Raw genomic sequence first — 19,955 nt, 5'->3', positions numbered from 1 at the left:
GAGAGATTTTTTTTTATAGGTCATGAACCAAAGTCCAACAAAAAAATGTGATTTATTGCATTGGTCCTAACAAATCAAACTTCGTTTTTATCTGCGATCTAGACTTACAAAACTTCACGACGATGATTTTGCGTCCCAATAAGATGAAGATCGTAATGATGATGATAACTTAATTTAAAGAATGATTCAATATCATAAAATAAAAAAATTCATATTATTTTTTTTATCATCAATGTTCTCACCACATATATCAAACAACGATTCCATATTCAAAATCAAATATATAAAAAATAATTTAAAGATATTAAGATATAATGTTATTGAATATTATAAAAATTAATTTAAAAGGTCAGCCTAGACGCCGCTTAGGCACTAGGCGGTAAGTAGTCGTCCGTCTATTGTTTTTTAGAATAGTGATTGCTAAAAAAATATTAATATTTTTTTAGAATAATAATTGGGAAAATTAAATCTTCTAACTCGCACATTTTTCATTTTATATTATATGTCAGTATACAATTATAATTAGGGATAAAAATGAATCAAGCCGCTCACAAACTGATATGAGCTCCTCTAGGTAAAAATCTCGTTTTAAATCGTGCGTTAAGGTTACTGAGCTGAGATCGAGCTTGATTTCGAGCTCGATACTTTTATCGAATTGAACTCGAACTTAATGGTATTCGAGCTCGTGTAGTTTCTTGGGCTAATTTGTTAGGTTTTGAGTATTGTCCCAAATCGATTGACTTAGTAAAATAAGAGTTATTGAAAATTATAAAAGAAAAATCACACCTCTTAAATGGTTATAAGAATGCTCGAGCTCGATCCTATGTTGGCCTTAAACGAGTCGAGATCGAGTTTGCTATTGTTGGACCAGTTTACATCCCTAATTAGATCTAATTTACATTTTTTTTCCAATTTTAATCATAATGCTGACATGACATCAGAAAATGATGCCGTGTCACTATGCATTGTTTGCGTAGAACGATAAAACTGATGTGTTTTATGTCAAGTCAACAATCAATTAAAAAAGGACCGTAATTGGAAAAATATTTTAACCAAGAACGTGAATTGATCGATGATTTGAACAAAATAAAAATCGTGTAAATTAAATGATAAAAATGTAATTTTCTCAATAATGATATATCTGAAAATTATTATTATTATTATATTAGACAATGAACTAGCTATACATATATGTTATGGTTGAAAAATATACAGGGTTGTAATAAATTTGTGTGGACTAAACAATTTCATAATAGAACTTATTATATATATAAAAGCCCTCATTTATGGTGTCATTGATGAAGCATAACTCTCTCAATTCAATTTATTCAAGTTGGGGCCTATATTAATTACCGAAATTCACGCTCTATTAATAACGAAACACGACAAATTATAGCTGCACTTTATGCTAGATTTAATTAATATTGTATGAAGTTAATTTTCATATTTTTTCTACCACCAAATAGAAATACTTATATCCAATAAATCAAAATGAATATAACTATCATAAATAAATAGAAAAAAATACATTATATTATAAGTTAAAAAAAGGATACATTCGATTATTTAAGTTGTCACCTTCGAATTGTGATTCTTGTGAACTATCTGAGCTGTAAATCCTGACCATATAAGATAAAATAAATAATCACATGTACCACTTTCTCCGTACAATAGATCGCGAGATAATTTTGATATATTGTTCATTCATCGTATTAAACAATAAATCATTGTTGAGGTTACCTTTATTTATTAAATGTATAATTTTAATATATTTTATCACATCCAATATATTAGTCCTTGTGAACACGATAAGTGAACACCATAACATTATATATTTTTTTAATTTTGTGTAATGTCCCTACCCCTCCACATATTAGTCGTGAGCTTTCATTATTTCAAGCATATAACTTTCGACATTTACCAGTATCTATTAATGATAGCAAACAATTCTTGTTGAATAATTTTTTTAAGATTCGAATTCTATGAATGTGCCTCCGAAGTATTTAATTTAAATCAAATTAAATTGAATGTGGCTTAAAAATAATAATAATTATTATTATTTGAAAAAAGTTGATTTATTTAGTTGGCGGGCTCTTCAATTGACACCATGGATATATTCACAAAAAGCGACAAACTGGGAAACGGTGTCCTATAGGTTTGTTTGGTTGGTACCAAAAGTTCTTTTTTTCTTTTTCCTTTTTTCCTTTTTTTTTTTCCTTTTTTGGCAAATTGTTTTTTTTTTTGCATTAAAATTTAATATTTTTTTATGTATTTTGTAAATAAAAATTGAGCTTTAATACTTAACTAATTTAATTTTTGCACTATATTTTGACACACTGATATTTAAATCTAGTTTTGTGAATTTTCAAGTAGAGCAGGCTTGTGGCAAAATGAATGATTATTAATACATAAATGGGAATGCTTCGAGGAGACCGCCAAAAGACAATATAAATTTTGGCAATCAATTGTATGTTGTTTTTTTTTATATATCATAATGTTCCTTGTAATATTCACTAGCTAGGATACATGCTCACAATGAATGGAAAAGTGAGATTGAGATCCAATTTATAGCCTTAGAAATAACATTTAATCGAATACATCTCGAGAAAATAATACATTAATTCATATCGCGATCCATGTTTTTTTTTACTACGCGGGATCGAACTTTCATTCACATTTTATGTTAAACATGCATCCTATGAGTTGATTATTTGGGTATGTTGAAATATTGTTTTATGAAAGTATAATGAAAAATCGGAATAATTGGGAAATACAATCCCATGGCCTAACGGATAAATCAAAGTTTGGTGCAGTTCTTCAATGATTGGCCAAATTTTTGGGCCTCCTTCGAACGAAACAAAACAAGATAATTAATACATGATACCCATAGCATTAGCCATTCGTATATGGTTTCATTGTTTGTGGAATCGATTTTAATTAAGTTTGAATTTTTGGGTTCATATATGGTTCCTATGTGATAGAGTGGCTCATCTTGTTTCACTTTTAGTTTCATATGATCTCAGTTTCAATGTCCCACAAATTAAGTATAGTTGTATCTGCGGACATGAATTTGAAATTTATGGATTTCGATTATAGTTTTATTGTCAACAATAAAACGTAGATTAAATATTAAATTCATACACTACTTATTTACACATTAGTTATTCAAATTAGAATGAATTTTAAATGTTTACATTAACGAGTGAACGTTTAATTTAAACATTATATAAACATGCAAAATTGAATTTGAAGTTTATTTTCGTGTTTCTCTAAAACTACAAAAACAAGTTCGAATATATTTGAAAGTCATGAATCCAAATAATAGTTCTAAAAGACACCGTCTCAGAACTGGGCGATCGCTCACTTCCCGATTTTTAGAAGTCGCCGCCTATGTGGCTGGCTGCATGATGTAATATATAGATTTTTTAAAATTTTTTTAAAAAAATTGCTCGACATATTTTTCAATCAATTTTTACCGTATAAAGAGAAAAAAATGTGACATTAATTTTTTGTTTGAAATCTGATATATATGAATTATTGAAAAAATACGGAGATAAACAAGAAAAATAAAATATTTAATTAAAATAAAAAATAGCCGAAGCACCAGTAGGTCGTGGTTGACCGTCTACCCTACCGCGGTTTTTAAAACACCGATCCAAATGTAACAATGTGTTTTTAAAAGATGGCTCCAACTTAATATGGATCATGGCTCGAACCAAATCATCGTTAATTGCTATCGATGAGCTAGTAGTAGAATTTATATTTATTTTGGTTGCTTATAAATAATAATTGAAGAAGTTGAGAAATTGCCCGCACATGAGCTGTTCCCAGCTCGAAACCAACACACGCCACATTCATGAGTTTGTCATACAGCAAGCATGCACCATTTAATCAAACTTCAAGCTTTGCTTAAAATTTATAAATTTATGGGATTTATTAGCTCAAGAAAATTTATAGAAACCCATTGAATCAGACTCAGAGGTCATGATGATGAGGTCAATTATGGTCTTATTGGTGATGGTGCTTGCAGTTGCAGGCGGGCCGCCACCTTCATTATCGGATGAGTTCCTCCAAGTACCCCGCGCGCCTGCGGCGATGGCGGTTCAGCCGCTGATGGAGGAGGAGGACTACGGGGTATGGAATCCGTCGCCATATTTTGGTGGTGGGGACTACGGAGGTCCCATTCCTCATGCAATGGCTGCCTGCTGCCCCCATTTACCATGCTGTTCAGACTTCCAGGATTTAGATGAAGCATCTGAGCATTGAAATTTATACGTTATTTGTGTATAATATAATAAAGTAACTGTGGATATATAGTATCCGAACTCACGTGAAATAGTTTCAAAAAAATAAAATAAAAATATGATATTTTATTTTTATTTTTATTTTATATTAATATAGATATGTATTTTATTTAAATAAAAATTTATAATTGATGAAGATCATTTGTTGATGAGGGGTTCAAATTATATGTCGGAGTATGGTATTTGGATATATAAGCCTTTTTGTAACAAGTGTATATACTGATCAAATAAATTTTTACTATACATAATGTCAAAGAATATATATAAAATAATAACAATAACAATAATAATAAAAATAAATGAAAAACATACTATATGTATAAAAAAATATAAGAGTATATCTTTTGTGAGACGGTCTCACGAATCTTTATTTGTGAGACGGGTCAATCCTACTGATATTCACAATAAAAAGTAATAATTTTAGCATAAAATGTAATATTTTTTTATAGATGACCCAAATAAGATATCAATTTCACAAAATATGACTCGTGAAACCGTCTCACACAAGTTTTTGCCAAAATTATAAAAGTTTAATCTGCGTGATACCCCAGGGATGAACCTTTCAAGATCCGGCCCAAACTCCCGGCCCATCTCTGAGGCCCACAGGTGACTGGACCCATGACAAGCCCATGTATTCTCCTATAAATACCAGGTTTGAGCGTATGATAATGAATTCACTATATTGTTTTCAGCAGCGCCCTTAAGTTGCTCCCCCCATATATCCTCAGTCTCTGACTTGAGGATCGGAGGGGCTACGCCGAGACACCCTCCTGGCCCCCTCCTAACGGTCTTATTTGTGATTTCAGGCCCAGGGTAATTTTGAAGCCCGTGTCTCACACAAGTTTTTGCCAAAATTATAAAAGTTTAATACTGCGAAAACCACAATAAAATTGGTCAAATCCCAAATTTCCCGAAAAAAACCCAGTTTGTCAGAACCTATAGTTTTCTTCTTAAATCAACCGGATTAACAGGTTTAAAAAATCTCTGACTGTTCGTGAAAAAATAAGAATAAATTTTGTTTGAATAAAAGATCTTGATTTGATGGAAAACGTTTCAAATGAACTATTACAATTAAAAATATTGCAAGAATGTTTAGAGATTAATACATTTAATCACATGCAGAATTAACTTTACAATGTAAAGTTAACAAATTTCACGTTTCATGGAATCTATCAGAAAACAAGCACCTAAGCTCAGAGATCAAGTAGCCATGCAACAGCAAGTATGCTATCCCATCTCTTTCTTTCACACGCACACGCACAGATTTTGTTCAATTAGCTTTGGTTTTAAGGTTCTTTTTGATTCGGTTCCTCACTGGACTGTTTTAATATCTGCGATTTTTAATGGTGTTCAGTTACTTTCTACCGATAATGAATGGTTTTTAGTAGAAATATTTTCTGTAAAATTTTCATTTTAAAAAAAAAAAATATTAATCATGCAACTGGAGAAGGACTACAGTTTTTGAAATAAAACTTGATAAGTAGTGGAGTTGAAGATAACTGTAATTAAGTGTATGGTTGTGGTAAATACTGATAGAAGTGTCAAATATAGCATTATTGTTCTCTTGAGCTAATAAAGCCTAATGCTTAACTAGTGATCCTGACCTTTAACTTGCCACCGTTGGAGATGACGAAAATGATCTGCAATGTATATGTGATGTTATACCAGTGACTTTCTTTACACTAAGAGTATTACTTTTTATTGTGAATATCAGTAGGGTTGACACATCTCACAAATAAAGATTCGTGAAGCTGTCTCCAATATAATATACTTACTCTAAAATTAGAAGTATCCAAAATCACATGTTACCGCAGTAAAATCTATCCATCTCTCCTACAAAGTTCAAATCAAGTCTCAGAAACACAAATTGCAATGTTACATGTCGCTGCATTGGAGATCAGCTGGGCAATTTGCGAATGATTGAACAAAAAGGGTGGTAGAGGAATGATCAAAGCTGAGTACTGAAGATGGAATTCACATATATTGTCGTGCAAACGCCGTTGCCTTTATTCTACTAATGCAAATATAGCAAATCTGTTCAACAAGTAAGTGGACAAGAGTAGCATTTTTTCTTGGAAATCCGTCGTCGGTGAATTCAATTAAATAACAGATTAAGTTTATGAAAAATTCAAATTCAAATAAATGATCGGGAACAAACAACGGTACCAAATATCAGTTATTGTCACGTATTGGATTTGGTTAAACAATAATTATTCTAAGTCACGATGAAACTATATTAATTATTAATTTGTTTCTAGAAATAATAAAAATATTTTATTTAACAGTCCAATTATTTCTAATTGAATTTAATTAAATAAAAATGCATTCAACAAACTATGAAATTCCATCTTTTTGCTAAAATTGCACATTGAAACCGAATATTATTTCTAATCGGTTTAACCATGTGTTATCAATATTTTTTGAAGCTATTTTCAATCTATTCTCTTTCAAGTAAAGATCAAACAACAAACATGCAATTAATTAACCGGATTAAAGGCAAGAGATTTAAAACTCAAATCGGTCCAATATGCAAACAATAATCATAAGTTTGGCCCTATTATGGTCTCAGTCATAAGACGACTGCTCCATAAAATCAAATCTAGACAAAAATCTAACGTTTGAATTCATGAAATAAAAGAAATAAAAATAAGAAATCTCAGCGATGACGCGTGAATTTTCTTGTCCAATGCATCTTTTCTCTTTGTTCTTCGCGTTTTGACTGATGAAAAGTATCCCTTGAGATTGTAGCATTTTATTATTTTTCATGTATATGGAAGAGAGATGATAGAGAAAAAATTTTCTTTAAAATAAATCTTCCTCTCGTTTGACTTGACAGGATGTATTCTATCAACAATAAATATTTATTTTTTAAAAAATAAAAACTCTATCAAATATTTCATTATCTTAATCTTAAATCTTTTTTTCTCTCTCCAAAATATTTGACAAATCAAATACTACAATTAAGATTTTTAAATATGATATTTTAATCCTTAAATTTGAGCTCAATGTAGTTACAAGACAGAAGTGAAGTAGATATAAAGCGTGATCCTTCACCCCTATTTTGTAAGTATCTTGGAATAAGACGTGATCACGCTTTTTTTCTTTCTTCCATAACTCTATGTTAACAATTTTAAATGACATAGAAATCACATTTCTAGCCAAATTTACTCAAATGTCACTAAACTTTTCTAGGTCTCATCATAAATATTCTTGGACTATAAGAAAAATTCTTCATCAATTATTTCTTTTCTTATTAAAAATATTTCCTATTTGGCATTGAATTTTTTGACTTTATCTTCAAAATTAAATTTTTTACGTATTTTGGTCAAACCTATCAAAAAAATAATATGACGATGTAAGCTTAAAACTCGAAATAAAAATATCAATTAAGCACGAATATAACAAAATAAAGTACTGAATAAACTATATCGTTGGTTCTTATCAATATGTATGCAAAATGCTGACAATTGGAGGATGCGAGAAAAGTGTGACGAAATTCCGAGCAGAAATGTGGTTTCTTGAACGTCTATGATAAATGGCTATGTTCGAAATGATTATCCTCGCGAAGGTTGTTACTTTTTAAAGTGAAGTTGGCTGACGATAGCCGAAGAAGCTATGAGGAGGAAGAAGAGTGCATTGATGGGGTTGACATGGCTTCGATTTTGTCGGCATGTTCTCGAGTTTGTGAGAAGTATGTCACGCAACTGATTTATGGCTTTGTGATCAAAAGAGGATTGGATGCAGTTTTGATTGTCGGCAATACTTTGATCGAGGCTTTGGCCAAGTGGCATGGTAGAGTTTTCTAGGAAGGTGTTTGATGATATAGATGAAAGAGATTTAATTTCTTGGAATTCTGATTGCCATTTGTATGCAAAATGGGTTAGCTGCAGAGGCCATTGAAGTTTTCCGTTTAATGGGAACTGGTGCAGGGCTCGAGAATAATGCAGTGACGTTGTCTACTGTTTTGTTTTTTGTGCGAAATGTGGAGCGCTGCAAATAGGCAAGTGTGTGCACGACCAATTACCTTCAAGTTTACTAATTGATGATGCTTTTTTTGGTTAAGTTTTGGTTTTGTTTTCTTCGACTACGTAGGTTATAAAGAGGAAACTTGAGAATGATGTTTACGTGGGCACTTCAATTATTTATTCTCATGTATTTAGAGTATGTGTTCTCTTTGAAAACACAGTGAGTGAGTGATTTTTACCCTAATAGTTTTTATGAATTTTCCACGTATCCAATTTATTCTTTATTTTAATATTTATTATCTCAAATTACCGCACTTGGAACCAACATTATTGACATGTTTAGTAAATGTGGGAGAGTAAGTAAATATGGCCAGGAGAGTGTTCGATAGGATGAATGAAAAAAATGTAACTCCTGGTCTGCCATGGTTGCTGGTTACGGGATGCATGGTCTAGCAAAGGAAGCGCTTGAAGTATTCTCTGGTATGATTCAGGCAGGTGTAAAACCAAACAGCATCAGTTTTGTATCAGTCCTGTCCACTTGTTGCCATGGTGGATACTGTTGGATAAATGAAGAGAAAAGAAGAGGAAGAGTGAGGAGTTGTAAAGGGAAGTGAGATGTCTCAAATGTGACTTGTCCCACGTTGAGAAAATAACAAAATAGAGTCTCCCTAATAAGCTCCAAGTTGAGACTAGGGTTTGGGCCCCAAGGGGTATCAGAAGTTTTTAGAAGGGGAAGACGCTAATAGGCTGTGGTGAAACACACACGCGCTCGGTTCGGTGTGGTGTGGTCCTTTGATCGTATTAATCTTTTTTTGGACAAAATTTATTTGAAAATAATTTTGTTGACAAGCACCTACACAGGAAAAACAGAAACCAGCGTGCATGTGAGTATTTACAGAAGATGCCGCGCATAAGGAAAAGGCGTGCATATGCGCGCATAAGGACGCGCATATGCGCGACCCTTTCTGGAAATCTGTGCGCGCTGCGCTGTTTCTGAAAACATGCGCGTCCCTTGGCTATGTTGGCATCTGTTCTTGATCACTTTTGCATCAACCAATGTGTTATTTCACTAGAGTTGTGACTCTTTTTTGCATCCGGTCTGGAAAGCCGTGTCTTTTCTTCGTAACCGGTGATTGTTTATAAATAAATCCAATCAGCCCATTTCGAAAGTGGCTGGTCATTTTTGCAATGCATTGCTTCTTACCATATTGCTGCATTCATCATTTCGAAACACTTGAAAGTTCAAGCATACACTTGTTCGCTGATATCCAGAAATTGTTGTGCTGCATCTTCTGGATTAAGTCGTTGTATCTTGGGGACGATTGCCTGCAACATATAGCACTATATACAGGCAATTTCGTCTTGCGGAGAAAGGAATTTCCTTGCCTCGACTTGCTGTTGTTGTTACTGCGTTTTGTTCCAGTTCAAGACATCCAGAGTAATATTTCATCACAGATACCTTTATTATAGAACTAAGTATAGAACATTACGGTTGCATGGTTGATCTTCTTGGTCCTGTAGGTTATGCAATGAAGGCGTATAATTTGATCACAAAGATGAGGGTGAGACCCGATTTTGTTATTTGGTGTTCCCTTTTGGCTGGCCGCAATGTTGATCTTGGGGATATATCTGCAAATAAATTGTTTGAGTTGGATCCAAACAACTCGGTCTATTACACATCACTCTCGAATATTTATGCGGATGCTGGTTGGTGGGAAGATGCAGAAAGAATGAGGGTGTTTATGAAAAACCGGGGATTTGTTAAATCATCAGGATTTAGTCTCATTGAACTAAAGTGTTGTGTTAATACATTTCTTGCCGGGGATAGGAGACATCCTCAGCACCAGAAGATTTACGATTATCTGTGAAGCTGTTAGAACAAAATTAAGAAGCTTGCTGTGGCTTTCGGGATTCTGAACACAGTGGCAGGGAGTACGTACCATCCAGGTGATTTAAAAATCTTAGAACTTGTGAAGACTGCCATATGTGGTTAAGCTGATATCCAAGATCACGGGTCGTGAAATCATTATAAGAGATCCAAAAAGTTTTCACCATTTCAGATATGGTGCTTGTTCATGTGGTGATGTTATACAAGAATTCAAGAAGTAATGGTCTGAATCTGCTAACATACTTACTGATTGAGTATTTTACCTTTCCTCTAAAGAGTTTTCAATTTACAGTGTTCTTAAGGAAAACTTAGACCTAAAGTGTTGGGATGGAATTTTGACTGGTTGGGAACAGAAATCTGTTCGCCACCCGTTATTCCCATCATCACTAATGTTGGATATTCTCTATCCAATCCAACTGGATTGATGCTGGAAAAGTGAGAATTTTGTATTTTAATAAATATTATTGTACTGAAAATATATATATAATAAAATAGAAGGCATTGGATATGGTTTTGTAGTTGATAGGGAGGTTTGGATAATTGGTCCATTAAAGATTCAATTATGTGGAAATCATGTCTTGCATATCACAATTGGCCCACAAATTTTTTTCCTTTGCCTCCTTGTTCCTACTATATATCAACTTCAAATTAAATCCAACTACCGATTCATTCCCCATTTCCTGGCACTTTGTTTGGCTCTCATATATTTTTTAAGTTGTTAAAAAGAGAATGAGAGAGAGGAAAAAATCTAATGATTCAGGACTTTTTGTCAATGATATTTTCAAAATCACATAGGTTACAATTTATCACCAAAAATAGTGGGTTCAAATATACACAATAAGTTTTTGTGAGATAGTTTCATGAATAAAATTAATGAGACGAAATGACTTGATTCGTATTTATCATTAAAATTTTTAATGATGGATCGAAATTCTGTCGTACGAAATTGATACGTGAAACAATCTTACACGAGTTTTTCCATCAAATATATAATTCATGTTTATCCTTTACTCTTTTCTTTTAGGTTTCTGGGCTTAATTTGATAATTGAGTGGATAACTAGTTCTGTCTTCAGAATGTAGTATAAAAGTTTATTATCATCTCTGTTTTTCTAATCAAGTGTCTTTTAAGGACAAAGTTAAAGAATCTGACCATATATCGAGACAAAACTGTGAGACAAGAAAGGAACGGTAATTACATTTTTTTAGGGTGTTCACTTTAGTAGAAGATTTACAAGGTTCAAGATTTTTGGAGGCAAACCCTAATGGATAACGTGAGAAATTGCGGCGAATTACGGCCATATATATATATATATATAATATTATATATATTATGATAAATAATTATCAACTCAAACATATTAATAATTTTTATCATATTGATAAAATATAGTAAATAAATATATATTATCATAGCCTGGAGATATTGTTTTCGGACGACTGAACAAAAATAATTCATTTTAGTTTTTAAAATCTAGCGTTGATCCGTCGAAATTCAAGAAATGTTTAACATGAAATTTATAGATAATGAAAATATAAATCTTTTTTTGAAGAAAAAACGATGGTGCATGACGGCTGAAACCCGATTCGACAACGTATGAAAATTCTTACTCATTCTCTATTTATGTCCGGAATTCTAGTGGATCAATACCCTATTTTGAAAAATAAAATGATGATTATTTTGTTTTAAACATCCGAAAATAGTACATCGAGGCTCTGATCTCATATATTTATTTATTATATTTTTATAATACAATAGAAAAACACTTAAATATATTTGAATCCATAATCATTTATGATCATAATTATTAATTTTTAAATATATATACATATATATAACAAAAACTTGTGTGAGACTGTCTCACGGTACTTTTAGCATAAAAAGTAGAGTAGGTTTCTTGTGAGACGATCTCACGAATCTGTATATGTGAGACGGGTCAACTCTACCGATATTCACAATAAAAAATAATACTTTTAGCATAAAAAGTAATACTTTTTCATGGATGACCCAAATAGAGACTCGTCTCACAAAATACGACTCGTGAAACCGTCTCACACAAGTTTTTGTCTACTTTTTATTGTGAATATCGGTTTGGTTGACCCGTCTCACAGATAAAGATTTGTGAGACCGTCCCACAAAAGACCTACTCCATATATATTAATAGAAATTAACAAAATTAAATAAAAAATCTTGAAAATAAAATTATGTGATTGGACAAAAAAGCATTGAATAGGTCTCTTGAGACGATACCACGAATCTTTATCTGTGAGACATGTCAACTCTATCGATATGCACAATAAAAAGTAATATTTTAGCATAAAAATTTATACTTTTAATGGATTATCCAAATAAGATATTATTCTCACAAAATACGATCCGTAAAACCGTATCACACAAGTTTTTGCCCATTTTCAGAACAACGGAGATAAAGATTGCATTTTTAATTGCAAGTTTAACAGTTTCATATCAAATACCTGAATCTTTCTTCAAAGTACAACACTGATAACACCTAACTGGATTTAAAGGATTTTTTCGTAGGCCGCAAAATGAGTTAGATATTCACAGACAAAAGGGTACATCAAGTCCAAACATGGAGGAAAAAGGGATGGGTAGCTTTCTTTAGGCACAAAAGTGGTAATGATAAGATCAAACTACATTCATTCATTAAACTCAAATGAACGATTCTAGGAGATGTGTTCCTAAAAGATAGTTTTTTTTTTTACATAATTTTCTCAAGGACACAATCAGTAAGTTCTATATCTCGTGGAAGCAATCGAGGGTGGACAAATCCACTGTGGGACAGCAGCAAAAGTGTCATCGTCGCTCCATTTGCTGCTAGATTTGTTGTTATTGAAAGTAAATTCCTCATCTGGTATCCCAAAGGATAACTCCATGGATTTATTGTGTGTCTGATTAAAGGTATGCGGCATTTGATCAGGGACCCAAAATCCTAGATTTTCTGCTGAAAATTCAATCATTGCACTCTCAGAATCAACCTCAAAGAATGGCTGCACCTGCACACCATTTCCTCCATCCTGCAAATCGACCAAAATAAATTAACTAATCTTCTGGAATACAAAATTTTTACGGTTGGAGATATAATAAGATGAATATACAGACCTTACAAAAACCATAAGCAGTGGATGAATCCAGAAAGTCGTCAACATGCCAACCAGGAATCGTTTCCATCAAATACTCGGATATGGTACTCGCTGAAACCGAACCATTTACATTCCCACCACTCACAAATTGAACATGGCCTTCATCAGAAGATTCTAGTGATGTACACTGGGTTGTTGTACTCTTCGAGGTAAAGGGTATACTAGCAGAAACCGGCTTATTCTTTGAGTCTTGGGGCTTGGTATAACCTGGAACTGTATCGGAAACATCATAAAGAGAAGAACTTGCAGAAGGGATCACACCAGTTAGTAGAAATCTGGTGTGCCTTCGAGTGTGCACATTTGCTTTGTGTATCGAAGCATCGCAATCTTTGCACAGAATAGCCCTGTCTTGGTGACAAAACAAGAAAGCCCTTTTCTCCTATTCATGCCATCGAAGAATTAAATTACACAAAGGTATAAGAATTTGAATAAAAAGGATAAATCAACAAAAATGAAGCCAAGTGGCTCCAGAACTTTGAAAATACCTTGCAGATGTCACAGACAGGGGATTGTTTTGTGGTGGGTTGGTGGAGGGAAAAGCGGTGGTGTTTTCCGGCGACCATGTTGGCGTGGTGGACCCGACGGTCGCAGGCGGTGCAGAGGGCGGCCTCATCCGCCGTGCAGAAGACGGATGCTTCATCTTGGTTACATACATCACACTGGATCTTCATTTGATTGATGTTTGGCTTCGTTATTCCTTCTCCCTCGGTTTATTTATATATCATTTCATTTTAATTATTGCCTTACAGTCCGTGTGAATGACAGGGTGGGAGTTGATTTTAATTTATATTAAAAAATGTATTATATAATATAATTATAAGATATGGATATAATGTAACTTTTTATTATATAATAAATATAAACCATATATATTGATATCTCGGAGACTCGACCCACTCTTGATAGCACGTGTGGATTTGGGCTTAATATTCAGAAAAACTCGGAAAGTCATCTTCATGACAGACCCTATCAAGAGGTCAACTCATTCACACGAAATTGGTTGGAGGTCATCTCGACTTACCTCCCATACATCCGTAATCTCGTCAATCAGGAGGTGGTTGACCTCCCCTGCCGACCTGTAATAATGACTCGAGCCGACCTCCCCGCTTATGGTATCGTGTTGATTCGGAATTTTTCGGCCGAGCTCCCGAGCTGAGCTGCCATAGGATCCAGTTTATAGACGGGCTCCTGCCCAGGAGAGCTCTTTCTATGACATTAACGAGTAGACCACATAAATAAAACCCAAAAATGTAAAGTCCACGAAGATTTAATCTAATATCGTTCAAGATTTTGATAATCTAGACCTATCAAATTAGGACTTTATTCTTCTCCTATAAATACCAAGTTTCATTCATTGTTTATTCATTCAGATATTCAATCGTTTTACATACACAACATTTTCTCTTTTTTCTGTTATCTGACTTGAGCGTCGGAGGGGTTACGCTGAAACAACATTTCGTCCCCCTTCTATTATTATTGTTTGTGGTTCCACATTTCGAATGTCTGATCTGAGCCTCCTAAGAAGATCCGACCTCCCAACTAACATCACGTATTTCCACAACATCATATATCTTGAATGAAAGAATCATTTAATTTTATGTTTCAACCATCAGATAAAAACTCGATTATTGAACAATATTTATTAATATCACTATAGCATTATCACTATAGCATTGTCAGTGCATTTCTACTAAATTTTTCAATGAAGAGTACAAGAAAATAATTTTGTATTTAAGTAATGGATAGGTATCTTGTGGGACGGTCTCACGAATCTTTATCCGTGATATTCACAATAAAAAGTAATAATCTTGGCATAAAAAGTAATACTCTTTCATGGATAACACAAATAAGATATTTATGTCACAAAATACGACCCGTAAGACCGTCTCACACAAGTTTTTACTTTAAATAATTCAATTTTTATAGATCAAACTCGAAATAAATCAGCGATATATAGGTTTTTTGTAATTAAATAATAGATTTTGCTTTACATTACTGGAAGGGACACATGTCACCGATTTAATATATTTGCTTGCTCAACGTCTGCAAATGTGCCAACCTCTCAAAGAATGGTGACATGAAAATTAAAAATCAACTAGCAATAGAGCACCATTCCTCTGTAAGATAAAAAATATATATACTAAAATTTCAAAATAATAAATCCAACTATCCATTGTTAACAGGAAGATTGCTAGATCTCAAAACCCCCCCATTATTTAAGCCATGCAAATTATACAATGAATTTAACTATTAAGTTGGATGGGACATTATCTCGTGGACAATAGCCCGATGATGCCCTAATTAATTTAGTTACATCATGTCATGAAAATATTAACACGATAGAAATGACAACATAATAATAATAAAAAAACTAATTTAAAAATATTAAACCCAAGATAAGTTAATTTGGAGTACAGATATTTTAAGCGTAGCTTGATTAACAATAAATTACTTAGAAAAACATTAATAACATGCAGCTTAGCTAAAAGAATAAGACAAATATTACCTTTATAGTCAATATTTGTGGAATATTATTATTATTATTATTATTATTATTATTTTTTATTTTTTTTATTTTTGAAGATAATGTCGATTTTGTATTAGATTTTAGTTAAAGATAAGGGTGGACGATCATTCTCCAAATTAATTTGATTCACATGTATTGAATATGGCCAATTTGTTGACAAATCATGGCACAAGGTTTATTTAATTATTATAATATCACACATCAATATCTGTCATTATGGAAATGGCAACTTACACTATATATAACTAAAATAAGGTTAAATAAAAAAAAAACTAAAATAAGGAAATGAATTTATTATCAAGAAAAAGATTGGGAAGATTTTTGGTATTATAATTTAGAATCTCGTCGGCCTTATCTTGTGCACGTAGTGTGGGTGTGACCAGAATATCATCGCTTTTTCCCGCGTGTGCGGTGATACTTTGAGCACAATTTAAATACACGAAAATTTATATGAGTCGTTCTTACGTGTCAATTTTATGATAAAAATATTTTATTTGAGTCACTCATAAAAAAATACTTTTTATTGTAAATATGAGTCTGGTTACCAGTCTCACAAAAAAAAATTTGTAATACTATCTTACGAAAAACATATTTCAAACAAATATGAGAGTTGATATTTACACTCAGTTTTGTGTTATTTGCGTTCCGATTCAAATATTTGTCAAATTTTTTTATAAATAGAGTGCAAATCTATTCTCTTTTTTAAAAAATTTATTGGGAATTGAACTTACCAAGAAATTTATTTATATATAGAGTGCAAATCTATTCTCTTTAAATATTTATTTTCTTTTTTAAAAAAAATTTATTGGGAATTGAACTTACCAAGTATAGAGTCGAGAAGTTTCACCTATTATCAGAGAGAGAGAGATATATATATAGATTTTGTAAAGTCTTGGATGAGAAATAATAATGCGTTGAGCAAAGAAACCATGTGCCTTCTTTTTTGGAATACTAAACTCTCAGTTTTCGATGTGCAATTTTGTAAAAAGCAAAAAAGTATGTAAAAACAGTCTCACGAACATTTATCCGTGAGACGGATCAATCATACCGATATTCACAATAAAAAATAACATGATAAAATTTTGCCAAAAGTCAAGTGTTCGAGTAATAGTATTACTAAACCAGGTTTGAGTAAATAATAAACTTCATTTTGTAAAAACAGTACTCTAAAAATTAATTGCATCAACCCCTAGAACCACTGCTATTGGTCATTTTAATTAAATAGGCAAGATTACCCATTTTCATTTAACAAAACTTGTAACTACCATATCTTATATTATCATTTTCCCGATTCTCAAAATTAATATAAAAAATTATAAAAATACTTAAAATCATGTTGAAATTTATATAAGCAAATAATCGTGTGCATAAATTGCAAACGATTGATGTAGTTATGTTCCACTTCTTGTTAAGTGTATTTAGGTACGACAATTTTCTCTAAACTCAACAGATTCTCTAGTACCCCCTACTTGAATGAAAGAGAGTATGATAGATATTTTGAACCAATTAAATAAATGAATAATCGAGTATGAGGATGAATGACTTCTAATATTTTGTTATTTCTTTTATCATATTTAATTTGCTAACTTTTATATTTAATTTTTTTCCTTATCGTTCTCAACAATTTAGTAAATATATAAAGTGTACTCAAAATAATTTGAGAAAATGAAATTAAAGTTGGTGATTGGATATAAGAGAAAGATATTAATATCTAATCCTCCCACATGTAAATGGATAATGATGAAATTGAATACCCGATAACAATAAAGATGATAATGAATATAATAAATGAAGACGAGAGTAAGATATAGAATCCTAGCTAAACCGACTCATTGTCATTCTTAAGTGCACTCCAGTTTGTGAATAGAATCGCAAGCCAATCTGGCTCAATAAGTCGCATACTGTATAGCCCACAACCTTTAATTGGACCATTGCCCCAAAGTTTCGAGCTTTAATTTTCTCCATTTCCTTTTTATTTTCTCAAGAAAAATATTGATTTCGTACCCGTAATATATATATATTCCAACAAATTTGCAAGCAAGATTATCATTAAAAAAAGACCATACAATATAACAGTAGTCATTATTGCATGCCACTGGTCTCATCTCCAAATCGATTAATCAGAAATCTTAACAATTAATACGAAAAAAGCACTGAATTATAATCCCTTTCATTGTCAACTAATCCGTAGTGTGGATCCTCTTGCCTTGCGTCCTGTATATGTATGTATATCATTTTGTCATATTCCAAGCAAGATAAAGCCTGTTCATGGATTGAGAAACACGGTCCATTGAGGAAAGAAGATGCTTACGAATTCAAGAACAAGATTTCTTTCTTACATTTTTAAATAACATTAAGTATTTTAATGGAAAACCCACGTCCATAGGTGTGCACTGGATAAACCATTGGTAGGAACGTAATAACCTTCAAACCACGTCAACCAGATAAACCACACAAGACAACTCTTGTGTTAAAAACTCACCAGAAGAATTTGGTGATAGATAATAAAATATATGATCAATTGATCATAAACATCTACTCCACCAACTCGAATTCTCGGAAGCTATAAAATATAATGTATCGCTACAGAGAATGTGTTCTACAACAGATCTTCGAGATCACGGACTAGCTTTTACTGGGCCTTGTAAAAGCCCATGCTCTAGGCCAACATCGTAGACAGCGTTAACTATGCAATTTACCCAATTACATGATGGGGTAAAGAGAACTTTCAATAATAAATTATGTGGCACCTTTCCACATACATACCTATGTATATATAATTTTTATCACATTCAATATATGAGTGTCACTTTACAAATGAACACGGTAGATGAACATTATATCAAAACTATATATAAAGCTCAGTCCCATAATTTATTTTGGTGTTGAAGATTCTCGTGAATTGTTTTCATTGATACTCGTACTATGAATTAAACTGGAAAATGGTCTATTCTAAATTTTAAAGTAAGGGTTGTCGAAAGCTGCTGAAAGTTGAATCCACGCGAGTGAACTGTCGATATACTTTTCTTAAACGTACATACTTATTTACACCTATTTAAAGCTTAATAATATGCCAAGCAAAAAAAAAAAAAAAAAAAAAAAAAACATAATTGGTGAGGCAAAGGAATGTATAAACCGGGCGAGAAACTTGCAATTTTTGGTCACATATGTCAATTTGTTATGTTTATGTGGTCTAAGTTGCCACTTCGTTTTTTCCCATCGATTTTAGTTATTTTATCTGTGAGAATATTTACATGACATCGACAATTCTTACTGTATTCGACGTCGCAGAAAAAAGAAGAATAAACTTACAAATAAATACCGACATTATAAAAATGTAAATATACTAGAACATCATAAAATACGAATATTGTATTTTTCTCTTGTTAGTTACATTAATTTATCATCATATTTGTTATTCGAAAATATATGTTTAGTAATCTTGTATAAATTATTAAAAGTTTTGTATAATATAATGTATAGGCCCCAAAGCTAGTATGGTCTACGCCCCCCTACAATTGACCCCTAAACGCATGAAATAATATATGTATAATGAGTACAAAAAAACGACCCACGGATTTTTCTTCTTTTCGTAATCTAATTTAGAATGATGTTTGGCACATGGAGGACAAGAAAGGGCCCAACAAAAGTTGCACATGGACCCATCATGTTATGACAAGGATTACATCCAATCATTTCATTTGCATAATCAACTTATTTATTTAACAATTAATAATCACTTGTTAAAATTACTAGTTTGCTAGGGTTTCTGATAGGGCATCAATTGTGTACAAATAGACATCCAACCAGGGTTAAATTAGAGGGAATTCAACAGAAAAAACACATTTAAAACAAATCTGTTATCTCCGGTGTGTGTTTCGAGAATCAAGATTGACGACTATTTATCATAATACAACGAACAAACTTGTACCGACCTAACATAAATCACTGTATACATTTCGAAATAATTATAAACTTAACTGAAATACAACCCAATAATAAGATATATATATATATATATATATATATATATATATATCAAATCATAAGTCACGACAATTAATTATACACTTAGCCGCACATGGTAAAGTAATTAGTGTACGGTGTCGGA

General features: G+C 32.2%; 1 protein-coding gene and 1 pseudogene across 1 annotated transcript; one reads left to right on the top strand and one right to left on the bottom strand.

Annotated features, from left to right (window-relative positions):
• The first annotated feature begins 7,729 nt into the window (after positions 1-7,729).
• LOC142550737 (pentatricopeptide repeat-containing protein At3g26782, mitochondrial-like) lies at positions 7,730-10,688 on the top strand (annotated as a pseudogene).
• Positions 10,689-12,882: 2,194 nt separating this feature from the next.
• On the bottom strand, positions 12,883-14,069 carry LOC142550934 (B-box zinc finger protein 20-like). The gene is made up of 3 exons (XM_075659979.1): positions 13,803-14,069; positions 13,277-13,696; positions 12,883-13,191 (listed from the first exon to the last, which is right to left on the bottom strand). Exons 1-3 carry the CDS (start codon positions 13,986-13,988, stop codon positions 12,901-12,903), a joined length of 897 nt encoding a protein of 298 aa, XP_075516094.1. The 5' UTR covers positions 13,989-14,069; the 3' UTR covers positions 12,883-12,900.
• Positions 14,070-19,955: the final 5,886 nt, after the last annotated feature.

The sequence above is a fragment of the Primulina tabacum genome, chromosome 7, assembly GCF_025594145.1.
Source record: "Primulina tabacum isolate GXHZ01 chromosome 7, ASM2559414v2, whole genome shotgun sequence".
NCBI classification, from domain to species: Eukaryota; Viridiplantae; Streptophyta; class Magnoliopsida; order Lamiales; family Gesneriaceae; genus Primulina; species Primulina tabacum.
This window is presented reverse-complemented; position numbering and strand designations above follow the sequence as displayed.

Bases quoted from the DNA above. Each gene is read 5' to 3' on its own strand.
- LOC142550934 (XM_075659979.1), bottom strand. From the start codon at position 13,988: ATGAAGATCCAGTGTGATGTATGTAACCAAGATGAAGCATCCGTCTTC. The intron at 13,697-13,802 runs GTATTTTCAAAG...TGGCATGAATAG, and splicing joins CTGTCTGTGACATCTGCAAG to GAGAAAAGGGCTTTCTTGTT. The intron at 13,192-13,276 runs GTCTGTATATTC...GTCGATTTGCAG, and splicing joins CTGCTTATGGTTTTTGTAAG to GATGGAGGAAATGGTGTGCA.